Source organism: Sarcophilus harrisii, chromosome 5 (assembly GCF_902635505.1).
Source record: "Sarcophilus harrisii chromosome 5, mSarHar1.11, whole genome shotgun sequence".
NCBI lineage: Eukaryota > Metazoa > Chordata > Mammalia > Dasyuromorphia > Dasyuridae > Sarcophilus > Sarcophilus harrisii.
The window spans coordinates 266690490-266710923 of record NC_045430.1 but is presented as its reverse complement, the minus strand read 5'-3'; the positions used below and the strand labels follow the sequence as shown (position 1 = coordinate 266710923).

Genomic DNA, 20434 nt, shown 5'->3' with positions numbered 1-20434 from the left:
AGTTGATTATTTCTTATTTATCAAGTACTTTATCTTATTTTTACACAACTGACTACATTTTGTGTCTCCCCTTAGATCATGACCTTATTGAGATCAGGGACTAGGGTTTGTTTCATTTTATCTTTCTTTTGTTTCCCCAGCTCTTAGCACCAAATCTGTCATAATACTTAATAAAAGTTTCTTGATTTGTCTTAGAGAGACAGAGAGACAGAGACAGAGAATGACAGACAGAAGATAAAGAGAGAGACAGAGACAGATACAGAGACACAGAGACAAAGAGAGAGACATACAAAGATAGAGACAGAGAAATAGACACAGTGACACACACACATACACAGAGAGACACACATATACGTACACACAGAGAGATAACTATCCTGTTTCAACTGAGGCGTTTCTTCTGTGGGCTGAACATTGTTGGCTCTTCCAATGGATTTTTATTGGCCCAATTTCAAGTTCTTTTGTCAACTTGGACCCATTCCAGTTTTATAGTGCCTCACCTCAACCTGGCATCCAGGACTGAGCATAATTCTCCAGATACGGGCCAACCAAGACACAGTACCTTGAAATAACCACCTCCCTCATTTCTGGCCTCTTTTCCTGTGTTAGTTTTTTTTTTTTTTGGGTTGTCTGTGCATTGTTGTTGATTAATTCTGATTTTTCACCATCTCCCAGATGTTTTTCAGATGAACTGTTGTCTAGTCACTTTCCAACACAAAGGCTCCCATGCTTTGTCTTGGATACATGAAGCAAGTTTTGAGTGATTATATGTTAAAATAATTCTAATTACACACCTGTCATGAAAAAATCTCTAGCGGGAAGAAAGCCAGGTGGAGACTAAGAGAAACATACACAAAAATCCTGAATCAGCTCTCTACAATCACGTGTTTTCACATCAAGTCGATAATTATAAGCAATTACACTAATGATGTAAATATACAACAATCAACCAAAATTTACTTCAAAAGCAAAACAGGGAAATTTGCACAGCAAGAACCAAATCAGGAGAATGAAAAGGTTGTCCAAAGACAAAGCCAAGAAAAGAAGAAAATTCACTGTTAAAATGATGGAACTAAATGGATCGCCATTCTAAGCATCTTTGTTGGACCTTTCTGAGTTGTCTTTACTACAAGAAACTTAACATCTCTTCCTAACTTAGATTGGTATGGGGCTTTCTTATATTGGAATTGTTCTGGATGATCTTTAAGAGGTTTTTTAACTCTCTAAATGCATGAACTCCAGCTCTCTTGCTGAGAAGAGCACTGTGTCAATAGCCCACCAAGCCAAGGGTAGAGGTGACAAATACTGCAACTACCTATCAAAAAGTAAGTCCAGTGGATTGATTTATCCAGGGACACTGAATCCTGGGGAGAGGTAAACACCTGAGATTGTTGTACTAGATTGTCAGCAGTTACACAGCAGAAGATTGATCTCCTAGCCCAGAGTGATAGTGGCTGAGCCCAGAACCTACCTCACAGCTAAATGGTCAGCTTAACCCAGCCTAGCAACAGTTTAATCCACCCAGCTGAGATGCCATGCCTTTGAAAATCTTGTCCAGTTGATCTGTAGATTAATATCATACACCAAAATCAACTTCAAAGGGACCATCTGGAGAACTAAAGGATGCAGAGGTACTGTAGTTCCAGAGTTACCAGCTGCCTTTGCCATAAGTCTTCCTTTCATGTACCTCACTACCATTGTATTTTAGGTTGCTGTTTTACTCTTCTTTCTGTGCATCTGTTGATACACAGCAGAATGGAAACTCTTAGAAGCAGTGGTTATTAAAAGTTGAATTTGTGTTTTAGATCCTTGTACACAGTAAGCACATTATAGATGTCCATTGCTTGCTTGATTGAGTGGTATGAACCCTTCTATGAATTGAAACCCCCAACTCTCCTTTTTGAAATCTGAATTTTGAAGAAAATGCTTTGTTTCTATTCTTCTTTTACCATTTGAATAAATGTCTTTGCTAAAAATTGAGTCTATTGGCGCATTGTCAAGGGAACGAACACTGGTGGGGGCTCATGAGCTACGGTGATAAAAGGAAAGATACTTGCCAAATTACCTTGGGTCCCAATCTCCAAAACCCAGTATAAGTTGGAGGGAATGAACCAGAGGATATGTTACATAAGCTTCAAGTTTCTGTGTCTACATTTCTTGGATCTGTTTCATTTCTCATCCCCAAATGACATTTTTCATTCTATTTCTGTCTCTCTTTGCATTGAAGTCACCCACTCTAATGTACATATTGAGTTTAGAAAACTTTGTCAAGTTGCTCATAGAAATCCTCAGCCCCTTAGTACATATTGATACTTAAACTGCAATTATTTTGATGTTGGTCTGTTTTTTATGTTCAGAATGAGCAGAAGAGTAAGCACATTATCCAGATGTTAGGTACTCTGGGCACCTCATCCTAGTTATGGCTCTGATGATCCTTATTATATGGATCTCTCAGAAGGTTGCTGAAGTACTGAATGAGGCATTACATGTCAAATGCTTTGAAAAATGTGAAATTCTATGCAAATATCATTTGTTGTGAAAAAATAAGTCTATGATCCCTCTGCATCTCTGGCTCCTTATCTATAAAATGGAAATATTGTGCCTAACTCACAGGTTTGGAATAAGAATCAAATGAGATGTTTATAAAGTGTTTTAGCCATAAACCAGGGTAACTTCCAGTTCTATCACTGAGAGGAGCCTCAATTTCCTCATCTGTTAAATGGGGATTTTGCTACTTTGAAGTTCCTGCCTTACAGAAAATGTTCTTTGCTAGAGGTAAAGCTAGAGAAGTGTCCATTTCTTTTCTCAAATCTTGCTAACAAAGAGGCTACTTTCTAAAGGAGATAATTTTAGGTCAAATTAAAAAGCATGTATGTTGTCTTTTATGTTAGAATGTAAGCTCTTAGAAGCAGTGATTATTAAAATGTTGGGTTTGTATTTTAGACCCTCGCACACAGTAGGCACATTAGAGATGTCCATTGCTTGCTTGATTGAGTGGTATGAACCCTTCTATATGAATTGAAACCCCCAACTCTCCTTTTCTCTGTCGTTCCCCAGAAAGTAGATTGGAAACTCCTCTCCCCCAACTTGTCTTCCTGGCAGCATGATCCCAGCAGAGATTTCTTGCTGTGAATTATGCCCTTTGTCCCCATTTGCGATGGGCCCCAAAACTGCTCCCACTAGATCCTCAATATGTCTGAGAACTGACAAGTGGGATTAACCCATTTGTTTAAACGAAAACCTCCAATGTCTGGCCAAGCCCATTTCACAATGGATGACAAATCTGTGAAAGGTTTCTAAAGGAAGTGAGCTGTTCCTGGTACATTCTTGTGCTTTGGAGGTTGACGACAGGTGGGTGGCTCGATGCATAGAGGACCAAAGCCGGGGAGACCTGACTATAAATCTGACTTCCAGAACTTACAAGCAATGTGACCTTGAAGCAAGGCACTTTACCTCTCTACCTCCATTTCTTCATCTGTGAAATGGGAATAATAATAACAGCACATATCTCTCAGGGTTGTTGTGAAGATTAAATGAGACAGCTGTAAAGAGCTTTGCAAATTCTAAAGAGCTATATTTCATTATAAATAAAATGGGAAGCAAGAGAGAGAAAATTGTTCCAGACCTGAGAGGGTCTGGAAAGGCTTGGCAATGGACTTGGTGTTTAAAGAATGGAGCCAAAGAGATTTGGGTTCAAATCTGCCTTTGATCAACTATGTGACTTTGTGTTTATTTCTTAGGACTTTAGTTTCCTCACCTGTAAAATGAGATGGTCAGAATAAATTACCTTTTAGGTCTGTGAACTGTGATACTATTAAGGACCATGCCTGGGTGAAAGGGCAGGTCAGTTCTCCGAGAGCCTCCACAGCTGTGAATCACAACACTTAAAGGAGTTGCGGGGCAGCCTTTACTGACACAGGAGTTGCTTGTGGAGTGGGAATGAAATAAATTGGAGGCAGAGGGAATACAAGAGAGGTCAGAGAACACAACTGTCTCTCAGTCTCCTTTCATCATCATCATCATCATTATCATCATCATCATCATCATCATCATCATCATCATCATCATCATCCTCCTCCTCCTCCTCCTCCTCCTCTCACAAGAAGAAGTAAGAATTCCAGGTACTGATGTCTGGATTCTGGAACCACAAGAGCAGCAAATATAATATTATGAATTAATTATCACCTAAGTAGCATAGAGTGATTGTCAAAGAGTCATTTGGAGCCTTTGGTCTATTGTCCACAACTCTCTCTATCCTTGGCTTCTGGGATCAAATGCTTTCCTCCTAGTTTCTTCCATAGGTTCCCAAAAAAACATTCCTGACTCAAGGGAGTCTCTTCTCTATGTTTTCATAGTGTCACAGCCCACATCTGACAATATATCAGAGGTCATTTTATTTAAAGATGAAGAAACTGAGGTAAGAGAAGAGAAAAGGCTTAGCCAAGATCACATAGTAGATCTTACAGATTTACAGAGTAGATTTACAGATGAGTAAGGAAACAGGTAAGAAAAGAGAAAGGGTTTAGCCAAGATCAGACATACAGTTCTTGTCAAAGGTCATCTTATTTTACAGATGAGGAAATTGAGGTCAGAGAAGAGAAAGGGCTTAGCCAAGATCATACAGGTAGCTCCTGGCAGAGCTTGGATTGGAGCCATACTGCTCAGCTCATCATTCCCCTCCCTTCAAGTACCAGTGCCAGGTCCATGGACAGCACAGCTAAAGAGCAGCGACCCATGTGGAGAGTGCTCCCTTGGGGGTACTGATGAAATTATAGGAGTGGATGTGTCCCATTCTCCACCCCAACAACAACCAAAGTGTCCATCTTTATATGGATGATGAGCTCTGTAAAGCTCCCTCTCAGCCCTAGTAACAGCCTGCTTTATGGTTCCTATCAGCCCAAAGTTCGGGAGCCATTCGCACTGCGTGCAATTTTGGCTTGATTAGGACAGGAAGCCAATTAGCAGAGTTATTTAAAAATGCACTTTAGATTAGGAAGCACATTAGAATGAAATCAGCCAAGTGAATGGGATGATGGAAGCCACAGCAGGTGCCCCCTGTCACAGTCCCCTTCTTATCTTCCCACTTTAAATAGGAAGCGAGCGCTCTGGAGTAGGGACCGCTGAGGAACGGAGAATTATGAGAATTCTGTACGAGCCGGGCCTAATTGGAAATGTGATAAGCGCTGAGGAAGCCGCCCCCTTTCAGAGAGAAAATGAACAAGTGGAGGAGAAGATGCAAACACTCCTCAACATGGGTGGCTTTTGTGGTGAGTGAATGAGGCGCGAACTGATTACTTTCCCCCTTGAAAGCCTTATCTGCCGCTTTGTGGAAGCAATTTCCCCAGGAGACTGATCTCATTAGTCGCTCATTTGCACCCACCACCCCGCTCTGGTGCAAGACGATAACGCCAACTGCACAGAGACAATGGCTCCTGGGCGCTGAGCTTCTGCTGGAGGCTGCAAGAGGCCATCGGGCCTCTCCATCCGGGGTCCCAGGGGCTCCTGCCAGCCACGTCAAGGAGGCCTGAGCTGAGCTCCCCTGGCACAGCACACGGGCCAAGGCACTTTTGTCCTGGATCAATTGCTTTGGCAGGAACTTTGGCAGGTCCAGGTTGCAAAACTTACACCATTCCTGGAATCAGAATCAGAGGGAAAGCTGGGAAGTCAGATCATAGATTTAATCAATAGCCACAGAATCCACTTTTTTGTTTGTTTGTTTTTTGTTTTTTGCTGAGGTATTTGGGGTTGTGACTTGTCCAGGGTCACACAGCTAAGATGTGTTAAGTGTCTGAAGTCAAATTTGAACTCAGGTCCTCCTGACTTCAGAGCTAGTGCTCTAACCACTGCACCATCTAACTTTCTCCCCCCCCCCCAAATCCCCTTTTATAGAAGACTTGGGGCCAGACAAATGATGTCGTTTGCTCACTGAGATCACACAGGTAGGAAGTGGCAAAATAAGGCACGATCCCAGGAAGGCTTAATTCACATGCAGGAGATAAATCCAGACCCAATTAGACGTGCAATATGGGCAAAGGTGGTTCTGTATCACTGGTGTGAGAGTCCCTCCAAAGATAGGAACAATCTATCCATTCTGTTCAAGAAGGACACCCCTGTCCCTCCCCTCTCCCAGCTCAGCCACAGGAAGAGACCCTCCTTGATTTCCTCCCACATGGCTGAAAAGAGCCACTGAGACCAGACCATCATCTGCCGTTATCCCTTCTTCAAGCACCAGCTTAAGTTGTCAAAGATTTGATGTCATCTTGATACACTAGGGGTCGCCACAGTGAACAGAGCACTGGGCTTCCAGGCAGACCAGACTTCAAATGTGTCCTCAGACAACAGGTGGAGGCAATGGACCTGCCTGCCTCAGTATCTTCATCTGTAAAATGGGAATAATGACAGCATCTATCAGCTTGGGTTGTTGCCAGGATGCGATAATAGTTCATAGCACACAGATGCTGCTATATAAATGCTTATTCTAATAAATCATGCAACTGGGAATTTGTAGCACATCTTATTTCTTCCCACTCCCACCCACACCATTGTGAGCTCCTTGAGGGCAGCTTTTGTATTTCTGTTGCTTGTTCTCTGGCTCTTCTCCCATGCCCGGACTATCCTCCCTTCTCATTTCCCGATTACCGACCTCCCAGGCTTCCTTCAGGTCTCAATTAAAATTCTATGGGAGCTTCTTCCCAACCCCTCTTACTTCCAGTGCCTTTGCTGTCCATTATTATTCCTATTATTATTATTATTATTATTCCCTATTTATTCTGCTTAGGGCTTGCTTTGTCCATATCTGTCCACATGCATCTCCCCCATTAGATTGTAATTTCTTGAGGACAGAGGCCATCTTTGCTTCCTTTTGTATCCCGTAGTGGCTTAATAACGGTTTATTGTAAGTTTGATTTTATCCACTGATCGTCCTAGAACAGTAGGTCTTTCCTTGAGGCTGGGTTCTTCCTCTGACACACGCTGCCCGAGCCCCACCAGGCAGGGCATTATAGCCTCTGTGCTCTGGGCGCTGAGCTTCAGAGGAAGCACCTACTTGCCTGCACTGGTGAGAGGAGGTACCTCATCTGGGAGGCCTTTATGCCAAAGAAATCGATCCCAGGCCTGGTCCTTAATCCAAGGACTTAGCAATATTCCTTGCCAATAGCAGGAAGATTACAGGATTATAAAACCATGAATCCAGAGCTTCAAGGGACCTTATCACTCCCCTCTATGGCCTCGAGGAGGCTAGACTCCAAGTCCTATCTCAGACCCTTGCTGCCCGGATAGTCCTAAGCGAGCCACTTAGTCACTCTCTGCCTTAGTTTCCTCATCAGGGGTTGGACTAGATGGTCTCCCACCATCTATGACCTGAGGCCTTCAAAATGATCCCTGGATTGAACTGGGCAGAGGGATGACTGTGATCTATGGAGGCTTCTACCCTGCTGGATACGGAGAGCTGCCGTTGCTGGCGTGACTGGTGCTCGGTTATGCCTGCTTGGGCCACCACTCTCCAGTGGAAAAAATAAGATTGGTGATGAGAGTTGCTCAAAGAAATAAGGGAAAGGCCATAAGTGGGAAAATGTGCACCTCCAGAGCCACGGTGAGCACTTGTGACCTACAGAGAGTGTCTGTGTGAGCATGTGTGTGTAGATATCGTAGGGAGCACAAGTAAAAAGGGCTACCGAGTTTGCCGACATCCAAAGGAGCCACAGACTCGATGTTTTCCTGAGCATTATTGCTTTATTTGATTTAAACATTAGATTTATTTTTTTTAAAAAACGGCGTAGAGTGGAAATAAGTGCTTGAAACATCTGATAAAAAAGCATATATATAATTCACATTCCTATTTCATATGTCATGTACAGCTGAAATGTTCCTTAAAAGAATAAAGATTTCCCTTTAGGTGTAGTAGTTTCAGAAAAAAACAAAAACAAAAAGTTGGCATCTCCAGGAATTACAGGATGTTATTCCTTAGTCTTTTGCCTTGAATGAGGAAATACAAACAGGCCACACTATAACTTTATACTACATTCCAGTTTATGTGGATTACTTGCCAGGGGGAAGACGTCCAATGAGCTGATACCTGAGGATTCTACCCACCAACCACTAGGGGTCAATGGGCCCCAGCTGTCCAAAGGCACTAGACATGAAAATGGCTTTTTTAGGACAGACAGCAGAGACTCAGGTTCCTGCACACCCCTCCCCCCCCCAACTAATGCAGTCTCCTGGGGTGGCTAGTGCCCTTCCCCTTCTGTGTTCTATCTCAGTTTCTCTTTACGTGGCCCACTCTGTTACCAAAAAAAAAAAAAAAAAAAAAAAAAAAATCTGAGCGGCCCCTTTGTCTGCAGTTCCCTTCTCTCAAGACATTCATGACTCGAAGAGAGGATAAGAGAGGGAGCTCTGAAAAGAATTTTTTTAGTCAAGCTTCTTTGCCTGAGTTTTTTTTTAAAGCTCTTAAAGTACAGAAATAGTATTCCTTTTGGGCCACCTAGCAAGGCCCTCTAAAGTCGCTGACAAAGATTCCCTAATGCTTTACCGCTGACTCTGGAAAGACCTGGGAACCCTTGCTTTGGAGGCTGACTGACGCTTATAGCAAAGGCCTCTGGGAGACAAAGCCTTAAAGAAACATATTGGGAGATGTCCCGGTCCCATCTTTACCTTCCAATGGAGACTTAAGTTTTTGTCCATCTTTAGATTTTGGATGGGATTTGGGATGGGGGAGAAAGCACAGATTTTAGATTGAAAACGGACCTTAAAAGTCATTTAGCATAACTCTTTCAATTCAGATGGCAAAATGAGATGGCGGAGCCAGGAAATCAATCCCACTGGATCATACCTCCTGTCACTCCAAATCGGAGGAAGAAACCAGGGACTCGTCAGGAGTAACCAGAGCAACAATGGTGCAAGCTTAGGGTAAGAACAGGACTTCCATTTCCCATAAAGTGTAGGGAAGCAGGCCTACAACAATATCATCTATCATCTCCTTTCCATAATGCCAAAGTGTCCCAGTGCATTCAGGGGGTGGGGAGAGATGGAATTCATTGGTTTTTGCATAGAAGAATAGAGGGTAAAACAACAGAGTTTAAGACACGGGGTGCACATCCAGTGGGGGTAGGGAGCAGAGATTTGGCCAAATGGTTTCTTTTTTGGGGGGTGGGAAATTAGAGTAAGTAGTGGCAGAGGGCTCAGGAGTTAAATACATGACAATTTCTTCATAAAGAAAATCACAACCACATAATATAAAGTAAGGCAAATGGGAAACATCTGTCTGGCTTTGGTTGATTTTGTGGGGCTTCATAGGGAGCTGCCCCCCACATTTCTCTTTAGCCTACGAACACAGCAGGTGACAGATTCTGAAAGGCTCTTGACCAATGATGAGATAGGTGCAAGAGACTCCAATCCCAGAGTCGGAGGCCAGGAGAACTCGGTCAGAAATCCGAGCTAGAATCATCTGAACCCCCCAAAGAGCACAGAAGAACAAAGGTTAAGAAGTGCTGGTCTGGGCCAGGAGTGAGCTTTGGCATTCTTGGGGAACATGGGAAAAAGCAGGGATGTGGGATGCCGCAATTCACTCCTTAGTGGCTATTTGCCTCTATCTATCTGAGGGGAGGGGAGAGGAGCTAATGCTGTTGGAGGGCGGCCTCCCATTCCCCATTCCTCTGACACAAAGATAATCTCCTTGGCTTCCACGTCTCTACAGAGTACGGCTGTAGATAGAACTATAGATATAGATATATATATATTTATATATATATATATATAAAACATAGCTATTCCGTAGTTATATACAGGCATTAATAAAGTGCAATTGTTATTGGCTATTGTAAGGAAAGGGGAAAAAAATCTCATTTCCTGAGGAAGTGCTAACACAGCTTATCCTATGACAATGTCAAAGGCGTAGAATGCTTTATGTCACCCACTCCCCGCCTGCTGCTGGTTCCCACCAAAGCCAGTTCCTCTCCGGAGCCCTGGCTTCAAGGGAGTGCAGGGACCCCCTCGGTTTCACAGGAAGCCAGACCAAGGCACTTATCAGATGGAGTTTTCCTGCCCTCGGCATGGATGGGCAGCGTCCTGGCCCTCACCACGAGCTGAGCCTGAGGTTACTTGGGGGTGCTCAGGGAGCAGTCCTCAGGGATCTTCTCCTCTGAACAGCTTCTCCCCGACAGCCGATCCAGATCGCTCAGTTCTTCAAAACGTTCGGCCACGCACTGGGCGGTCAGCCGTGCTTCTGGATCGTGGTCCCAGCACTCGGCCAAAGTCTCACAAACCATCTGTATACCCTGGAGGGGGAAAGGTCAAGAGAGATCGGGGAGTCAGGCAGAAGCATAGAGAAAACCCAGAAAAACTCAACCATGAGGGAAGAGTCTGGGGGTAGCCTGAGAAGTCTCCCAGTGTGAGGACCCTGGCTTACAATCCCCCAGGGAGAATCCAGGTTCAAACCCAGATACCCTCACTCCAAAGCACAATCTCAATTTACTGTCTCAGAATCTGAGTTGCCTACGCCTTGAAGGCAATTAATTGGGTGACCAAGGTTCCTTTGGATCCTCTATCCATTCACGACACTATCTTAGCTCACCTTCTAGAGAGTGCTCCTGACACCCCAGAAGTCTCACTTCCAGAAATCCAACCTGACTCCCCTAAATTTTGACATCACTGAGTATTCCCCTAGCCAGCCAGTAGAAACAGTCTGTTTCCCATGAACATGGGGGCAATAAGCCTCGCAAATGACCCCACTTTGTGGCTGCTCCCAGTTCTACAGTTAAATCATAACCAGAGCTATAAGAGCCTGGATTTTCAGTGACTGCTCCCACAACTCCATTTCTAGAAAACCTCAAAGTCTCCTTCCCCCACCTCATGATTTCATGAAGCTGAATTAATTGCATCATTTACCTAATTGGTGGTATTGACGGATAGTGCTGTTAATAGTGGAATGCTATTGTTTGTACACAAGCAACATTTATTTTGTTCTGCCGCTGTAATTACAGGCAGTAAATTAAATTAAATATTAAGCATTAACTTGAAATCAATAGTGCGACAAATCTCATTAAGAGGAAAAATGTATTATGCAAATTCATTCCAGAATTTTATCACCATGAATAATGGCTTCATTAAGCCAAACCCACTGCAGGGGAGGGGAAGGAAGATATAGCAGAGAGAGAACCCTGGCTAGCTCAGGCCATACTTGAAAGGGGGCTGCGTTCCTTGGGGGGGAAAGGTTATCGTGGCCTCAACCACCAGGGAAAGGATTCAGACCAAGACTGAGCCTGCAGCGCCTTTGGGCTGGCCTGGGCTTTATCAGAGGGACTGGATTTCAGCCCTGGCACAGACTGAGTTCTTCCTGTGCCATCTATCTTCCTGAGTTATATTGATTGTTTTCATTTCTTATCCAAACATGCCCTGCCCTGAGAGAAACCTTAGTATCTTGGTAAAAACTTCTGATGGCTGCCAGAAAAGTTTAGCTTCATCTTATAGGTTAGCCAAAGATATTCACTGCATGTGCAGTAGCCTTACATTGAGGGTCCTTCTCTGTGGACATCACAAAAGTCAACTCTGTCTCTCTCTCTGTCTCTGTGTCTGTCTCTCTGTGTCTGTCGTCCGTCTCTCTCTCTCTCTCTCTCTCTCTCACACACACACACACACACACACACACACATACACCCCTTGATAATATCTCCCATGTTAGCTTATCAGTGATATCTTGCATGACTACTCATCTCCTTCTGGGTTCTTTATCCCCTTATCATTTCATTAGCTCATGGAATAGTGTGATGACATGGAGAAAAGGCTAAATTCAAGGTCAAAGAAGGGGAGTTTGAATCAGCTTTGCCATATCCCTGTGTGATCTCATCTCTCTCAGCCTCAGTTTCTTTTTCTGTAAAATGTGCATGTGTGTGTGTGTGTGTGTGTGTGTGTGTGTGTGTGTGTTCACAGCTCATCCTCACTGCTATGAGGGGCCTCTTCCATTCCCCTAGATGTTTGGGTGCTTCCCTCTGAGACTTCCCTCCAATGTACCAAAGGCTTATTTTGTATAGATGTGGCTGTTGACATGTCTTCCCGATGACAACGTGATCTATGAGGGATCAACGAGTCCCTTGAGAACTGGGGTTGCTTTTTACCTGGCTTTTTCTCCTCCCCAACTTAACTTGGTGCCTGGCACACAGTAGGCACAAATACTGTTTAATTAAATCTCTGCTCCTTTGATAAGTGCTTTGGAAACTTCAGGGAAGAACACTCTCCAGTGAAGACGCCACAGGATTTCCTGAACAGGAATTTCTCTGATCCACCCACGTCCAATTCCCTTTTCTTCATTGTTTCCCTTTGCTCCTAACTACTCTCTTCTCATGCCTTCTCTTGTATAATCAAATATTTCTCTCTTTATTTTGTATCCACAATCCTTCCTCTCATCCTACACCCATCACCTTCTCCCTCTCTCTCTGTCCTTCTCCTCCCTCCCTCCCTCTCTCTCTCTCTCTTTCTCTCTCTCTCTCTCTCTCTCTCTCTCACACACACACACACACACACACAGACATTTGCATCTAAAGTCATATCTCAGCCTAAGTAACATATAAAAACCAAAACTTTTCCCAGCTGTAAAGAGTTTTTCTGTTCAAGGACTGAAAATGAGGGGGAAATTAAATATAAAAACTATATGTAATACACTCTGACAGTGGGGCAGCTGAAGTGGGACACAACAGCTTGGAAAAAATGACATATCCTCCTAAATCCTTCTATACTGAATGCCCCATTTAGAAAGCACCTGCTGGTCTGGGACTGACATTTATAGGAATAGGATCTTCTCTTAAAAACAACCAGGCCATCAAGCACAGAGTCCTGGGAAAACAGCTCTAAATCCACTTCCTCTTCCACCAACCCCAGAGCCAATTCCTGCCGGGCTTGGCCAATACTCACTCGGTGGCTGAGCCACGTGTTGGGGATCTCAGGCCGACCCCGGTCTCTCAGCACGTTGTCCTTCATGCTCTCGACGCAGGGATGCTCTCTCACTTTGGAACCAAATGGCGGCTCATATTCCTTGACCTCTGCCGAGAGAATACACAAGGACAGAATCACTGAGAAGGGCAGCAGTGTTGGGATGGACTGAATGAATAAATGCCCAGCATCGAGTAGTAGGAAGGGGCTGGCTGTGCATGTGCAACGCCCCATGGACCATGGGAAAGCACAGATAAGATAGTGAAATAAATTGGAGACAGTTCCTGTGTCACAATCCACAGTGGAAAGAGCCCTGGTTCTTGAGTCAGGGGCAGGGATTCAAATTTCGCCTCTGAGCTTCCCTCCTTTGCAGTTCTGGCTAAATCATGTCACTTGCCTGGATTGTCACTGTTCCCTTCAACTATAAAAGTTTCATCTATACAATGAGAGGGCTCAATTGTTAGCAACCCCCTCATTTTATGGATGAAGAGAAGTGATCATCCAAGGTTATAGAGGAAAGACAGTAATCTTCCGGCTATAAAATGAGGTTATTGTTCTATATGCTTTTTACAATCCTTCCTAGTCCTGTATCATGCATAAGAGAGCTGGGGCAGGAACAAGCAATTTCACTGGTGTAGGGTCCTCTCGGAAGTACACAGTAAGCATAAGCCTCCCTCCCCTCCCAGTAAATGCCTAAGAAATTCATACATTTATCTACCAATCTCAGATAGCTCTGTCTTATCAAGGACAGTCCCCATTTTCTTTATCATTTAGACTGTTATTGGCTGCCTGGAGCAGGGATCAGCAAACTCCAGCCCACCACCTGTTTGGGGTATGGCCCCACCACTAAAAATAGCCATTCATTTTCTGACAGAGATGGTGGAATCTGGGTGCAGACTGAGACATGTATTTTTGGGAATTCTGCTTGACCATGAATCTTTTATGAAGGGCTGGGGCTTCTTCCCTCCCCCAATTAGAGACAGGGAGCTGTAGGTAGATAGATAAAAGCTTATTAATTGAATGTGTGTGTGTGTATGTATATGTGCACATCTTATTAATTGAATGTGTGTGTGTGTATGTATATGTGCACATGCGTAGGAATATGTGTGCATATACATATGTGTATATGTATGTGTATAAATATACATACATATATACCATATGTATGTGTGTGAGGGAGGAGGATCAGAGACATACAGAGACAGAGAGTGAGAGCACCAGTCACTGGGCCAGCGAGCACAACCCCAACAGTTTGGCCGCTGGCCAAAACTGGTAATGGGATGCCAATTGGCAGGAATTAATTTTTTGTAATATAATAATGATTAAAAAACCCTGTTCTCTTTCAGAATACTTCTGGGGCTGGGTAGTGACTCTAGGCCTAGATCTCTGTGCACTATGGGGCTCCCTAGTGGCCCCCCAGGCCTCCGGTAACTCCTCTGTAGGATGAGAGGGTTAGGGCAGATGTTCTCTAAAGTACCTTCAGCTCTTCTGTGCTGACTAGGCTTCCTCCTAATTAACTTATGTCAACTCTGAGAAATAATCATTGTTTACTCCTAAACAATGTCCCTTCTCCCAAGACCTTTTTGTTACTAAAAGCCACAGTCAGCATCCAACTGGTTCCTAAATGTTGCCCCTTTTGTTCTTTGAGGGAGGAGGGAGGATGTTTGTCACCCCGAGTATAGGTGAATCAAGTTTTTAAAGTGACAACCTTATTTATCAGTGCATGGACAGCCAGATTTGTGGTGATAATGCATAACCATTAACTCTCCGAATTCCTGCTCAGAACAGTGCCCGGTCTTGAGCCTGACTTTTTGTGATGAGAAGCCCATATATCAAGCACCAAAGCTGGAGCCAGAAGGATCCCTCACTACCAGAAGGATCACGGGGTCACAGAACAGGAGCTGGATACATGTAGTCACGGACCTTCATTTTATAGAGGAAGAAACTCACTATTTATTTGGATGACTCATTTCCTGTCCCCTTGTTCTGACTCTCAAATCAAGCACTCTCTCCTTCCTTTCACTAAGAAGTATGATCGGGTGTCAGCTGCCTACTGTTCGGGACCAATGGCTTTAGAGTGCATCTTGGCTAGATTTGGATCTGGATTCAACTCTTGCCTTTCTGAGCTAAAATACCAATTACGTCCCTGCTCTGGGTCATGGTTTCTTGGTGACATGAAGAGGTTAGACAACCTCAAAAAATGGTCTGGGATTAAACATTCACAGTTGATCTTCATTACAATGTTGCTGTTACTCTATACAATGTTCTCCTGGTTCTGCTTATTTCACTTTGCATCAGTTCATCTCAGTCTTTCCAGGTTTTTCTGAAATCATCCTGCCTGTCATTTCCTATAGCACAATAATATTCCATCACAATCATATATCACAGCTTACTGAGCCCGTTCCCAATCGATGGGCGCCCACCTGATTTCCAGATATCACCCACCATATTTTTATGGAGCTGCTATAAATATTTTTTTGGGGGTACAAATCAGTCCTTTTCCCTTTTTTTACAAATCTATTATTGGACCGTCTACACCCTAGAGGCTATACAGCCTCACCAAGATGATGTAATAGCCAACCTTCCTCCTTCCTTAAATCATGCCCTGCCAAGTCAGCAGGGATTTTTAATCAAAACCAGTTCCTGTTTTTGCCTTGGCTCCAGAGACCGCTCACCAGCCGCCCTAACTCTCCCTCCTCCTCTATTTGAGAAGTCACAGCAGCCCCTTGTGAAGAAACTTAATTTCTTGACTGTTGGAGCACAAGTTTTCCTCCCTTTGGGTTCGGGGCCCCAACTCACTGAGAGAGTCACAGGCAAACTCCAGCACCGATGCCAGTGCTCTTAATTTCTGGCCATGAGAGAAATTTAGCTTTCCTCACTCGCTCCATCTACTTCACTCCGAAGGCAGGTCTTTGGGGGAGAAATAATATTCCTCAGGAATTCCAGCATCTGGCACACAGCTGTGCTGTTGACGAAGTGAATGGGGAAGTTTTCCCCAAGCAGTGCCCCTGAGTTTCTCAATTTGCATTCCAAATGAGGCTCCCCAGGAAAACCAAGGGCAACTCAGGCTAGCCTCGCCTCTGTTTTCCTCCTCTCTATTGCTGATTTTATTGGGGGGTCTGCTTGTTCTTGTAGCAACCAGAGGATGACCTCAATGGCCCTCCATGGGGCCATTTCTGCTGTTCTCAAGCTTCAGTTCTTGCTTGCTTTGCTCCCCTGCCAGCCCCACAGGAGACAAAGCATTCGGGTTTGGGAAGCATTTGTTTTATGACCAGCACTGACTGAAGACGTGAAAAAACGTGGCTTGTTCTGCCAAGGGCTGCTCCAAAAGGGTCTGTGTTGTTACCATTTACTCCTGTTGCCTCTCCTAACCCCAACTTAGAAACTAGAAACCCCACCTAGTGGAATAATCAATGATCTTTTCCAAAGGGAACTCATCCTTTAATGGATAACAGCCTAATTTCCACCTTCCCTTTTAAAAACAAAACAAAGAGTTAACTCTAAATCCCACCTCTCATCATTTCCCCTTTCTCTTCACTTCCAACTAAGGCCTGAAAATGCAATGCGACTTTGGAGCAATTAGGATGTGATTTAAAACTTTAATGCTCTGATGAAGTGAGAATACTCTACTACCACAAATTCAGATGAATGACTTTGGTGGGGATCAGGAATTATAGTTGTTCCAGGAACTCTCAGACAATCGTTAGGGATTTTTAGGTGTACTCCAGACACCCTAGAATAGATGGTTTTTAACTTTGTCTTTTGAGTGATGTAGATGAGTGAAGCAAGGAGAGTTTAATTTCTCTCATACCTCCTAAGAGAAGTTAAGTATTGGAGATGGTAGTGGCCCATCAATTTGAATGGGGAAAATGTTGATTTCAAATTGTTATTTTTACTTCCTTTATTATGTGAATTTAAGAACATTATTCTGAGAAGGGGGCTATATGTTTTGGTTTTTTTTTTTTTTTTTTTTTTTTACCAGAATCTCAAAGGACTCTAAACAAAAAGTTTAAGAACCCTACCCTGGATATTTAATATAATTGTTTGGGGTAATTTACTGAAAATTGAAACAGTATATATATACCAAGAAAGTGAGTCATACCAAAGAAAGGGTAACAAGGGGTAATAACTGGGATTCAAATCTATCTCTCTTTAATAGGCCTTGGTATTTATCCTCTTTGTGTCCTTTTTGCATATGGTTATCATCATGCTGTATCACTGGATTATAAAGTTCTGGAGGGTAAATTGTTTTTGCCTTTCTTTGAATTGTAGTGCTTAAGAATAGGCCTGGAGAGACTTACACGAACTGATGCTGAGTGAAATGAGCAGGACCAGGAGATCATTATATACTTCAACAACAATACTAGATGATGACTATTCCTGATGGATCAGGCCATCCTCAGCAACAAGATCAACCAAATCATTTCTAATGGAGCAGTAATGAACTGAACTAACTATACCCAGAAAAAGAACTCTGGGAGATGACTAAAAACCATTACATTGAATTCCCAGTCCCTATATTTATGCACACCTGCATCTTTGATTTCCTTCACAAGCTAATTGTACAATAATTCAGAGTCTGATTCTTTTTGTACTGACGATTTTCCCCTAACCAAATTGGAACAAGAGGTTTGGCAATTGTTAATGCTGTAAAGTTACCCATGTATATATCCTGTAAATTAAAGGCTATTAAATAAAAAAAAAAAAAAAAAAAAAAAAAAAAAAAGAACAGTGCCTGATGCAATAAGAAGTTGTTGTAGATTATGTGATGATTAACTGTGATGGACTTGGCTCTTTTCAACAATGAGATGATTTAACTCCAATGGAGAGAGCCATCTCCATCCCCAGAGAGAGAGAGAACTATGAGGACTGAATGTGGATTACCACATAATCATTTTCACTTTTTTTTGTTGCTGTTGTCATTTGCTTGCTTGTTTCTTTTTCTTCCTCATTTTTTCCCTTTTGATCTGATTTTTCTTGTGCAGCATGGTAAATGCAGAAATATGTTAGGAGAATTGCACATGCTTAAAGTCTATTGAATTACTTACTCTCTAGGGGAGGGAGAAAAGAGAGTGGGAGGGAGAAAAATGTGCAAAACAAAGTTTTGCAAGCTTGAATGTTGAAAACTATCCTTGCATGTATTTTGAAAAATAAATAGCTATTATTATAAAAAATATAAAAAGTTTGTTGTTTTATGCAAAGGGAAATGGTGATCCCCGAGAGTAAAAAGGTATTTATCTCTAAATATTGAACTAGGTACACTGTCTTGAGTTTTCAAGGGGAATAAGATTTAAGGGCTCATTCACTCAAAATTATGGTGTCAAAAGCAAATCAGAGGGAAGTCTTGAACTCAGGTTTCCCTGAATCTAAGGCCAGCTCTCAATCTACAGATTCTCTCTTTATGTTGAGGAAGAGGAAGCCTGGTATTATGTAAACTTCCTTTAGAGAATGATCAAATGAATTTACATATGTGAAACAGTTTGCAAACCTTTAAGCACTATAAAATGCTGGTTGTTATTATTATTATTATTTATTAGTATTATCATTATCTCAAAGTCCAAAGAAGGGAAAGGCATTAGGATACCAAAACAGAAAAGAAGGGCATTGGACCAAACCAGCATTAGTTTCCAGAGAATATCAAAAGGGGTTGGGAGGGAAGAAACAGGAAGGTGGGATTGGGATCAAACCAAAGAAAGGCTGGAGTCGCCTTTTTCCTGTTCCTAAAGAGTTTTCTGGTCTGATTCTGAAGGTTATAAAGGGTTCACGCACTCTTCCTTCCTTGGGAAACTGTGTTTATATCTCCTCTGAGTTCAGGTCTTTGTGAAGGGAGGGGCAGGGAGCTTGGCTCTCCCCCACCAGCCCAATTCTGCCAGGCTCAGCAAAGAGCAACAGGAAAAGTTTGGGGTGATGGATAACAATGAGAGATTCCAGGGCCGGAAGCCCACATCCAGCCCTTACTAAGAGGTTTGTTCTAGTAAGGCACGAGAGATATGGCTAACAGTTGCCTGCTACTTATCAAATACTGATTTGGAGAGATTAAGTTCTCTTCTGTCAATGACCTCAGTAATCTCTGAAAAGAGTCTCCATTTTGGAGAAGGTTCCATTTTGAAATGATTAGACGTTTGAGTCAAAATCTTTTGAGATTCAAACTGTTTTGCTGAAACAAGATAATTGAGTCTAAAATCCGGGGCCCTTTCTTGCCTCTGACACACAGTGGACTTAACTTCTCAGGAATCCCAAGTGATTCTCTCTGTCTCTAAGCTACAAAGCAAGGGCATTGGTGGAAAGAATTCCCTTATTAAAATTTCTAACACCAAAGAAATCACTCCTCTGGTCCATTCCCCTCTACCCCCCACCAGCTCCGAATAAAAACAAAAGCAACAATCAAAAACTGGTCAAATAAGTTTCATCTGCAAAGTAACATCAAGTTACTTTGAGAACTTTGGAAAAGATAGGAATCCCTTGTAAGCTTCAATAATCCTAGAAAACTGTCTAAGTAGTCATTTAATACAACTTATATATATATACACCTCTCAAAATAATACCCACTTTAATGGTATCTGAAAATTAGAAGCAACCTTAGAGGCCATCTAGTACAGCTGACACAGAAAACCAAGTTCCCCTCTATGCCACAAGTCCCTACTTGTGGGACGTGTGGGGGGAGCATATCCCACAAATAATAAGTCTCTGCCTGAAGACTTCAAAAGAAAGAGAACTCACTTCTTTCCAATGGAACTCACTTTCTTTCACATCACGTCTAATTTTGCCTTGGTACAGCTTCCTCCATTTGAATGTAGAAGATGTAAATGGGTTTATAAACTTATCAAAGAAATCCCAAATCATTTTATCATGCTTTCTAAATTCCAAGGACATCTATTTCTTTTCTTATTAAGAATTTATTAGGGGCATCTAGGTGGTGCAATGGATAGAGCACCAGCCCTCAAGTCAGGAGGAACTGAGTTCAAATTAAGTGTCTCAGACACTTAATACTTCCTGGCTGTGTGACTCTGGGCAAGTCACTTAACCCCAATTGCCTCAGAATAAAAAAAAGAAAAGAATTTATTGAAATTCTCACAGTTTTATGATTAGCACTATCGGGTCTCAGAGGGAAACCTCTGAGTTTAGATGGTGTCTTGAGAGCCAGGCAGGGTGTATAAATCAGAAAACATGAGAGATGGTAAAGATGTAAGGCATCACCTAATTCACTTCCCACACTCCTCCCATTTTTAAATGAGGAAAATGAGTGCTAGAGAGGTGGATTGATTTGGAAAGTCCCACACCTTGCTCATGGATGATGGACCAGAACTAAGACCCACCTCTCATCGAATGCCCAATCCATTTGAGTTTGTTATAGCACACTATTTCTAATGCCTGAGTGCTCTTAGGCAAGGCTCTTCACCTTTATGAGCTTTGTCTTCCTCATCTATAAAATGGGTAGGATGGATGACTCATTTGGGGCTTGTAAATTCTCTTCGAATCTAAATCAATGATCTCTTGATTTTCCATGCCTACAGTG

General features: G+C 42.8%; 1 protein-coding gene across 1 annotated transcript in view; it reads right to left on the bottom strand.

Annotated features, from left to right (window-relative positions):
• Window positions 1-7711: 7711 nt before the first annotated feature.
• Window positions 7712-20434, bottom strand: part of TGFBR2 (transforming growth factor beta receptor 2) — a 77850-nt gene continuing 65127 nt past the window's right edge. Inside the window, exons 6-7 of the mRNA XM_031940416.1 lie at window positions 12901-13028; window positions 7712-10271 (exon numbers count right to left, since the gene is read on the bottom strand). Coding sequence (XP_031796276.1) covers window positions 10092-10271; window positions 12901-13028 — 308 coding nt within the window. The 3' untranslated portion in view covers window positions 7712-10091. The remainder of the gene's footprint in view (window positions 10272-12900; window positions 13029-20434) is intronic.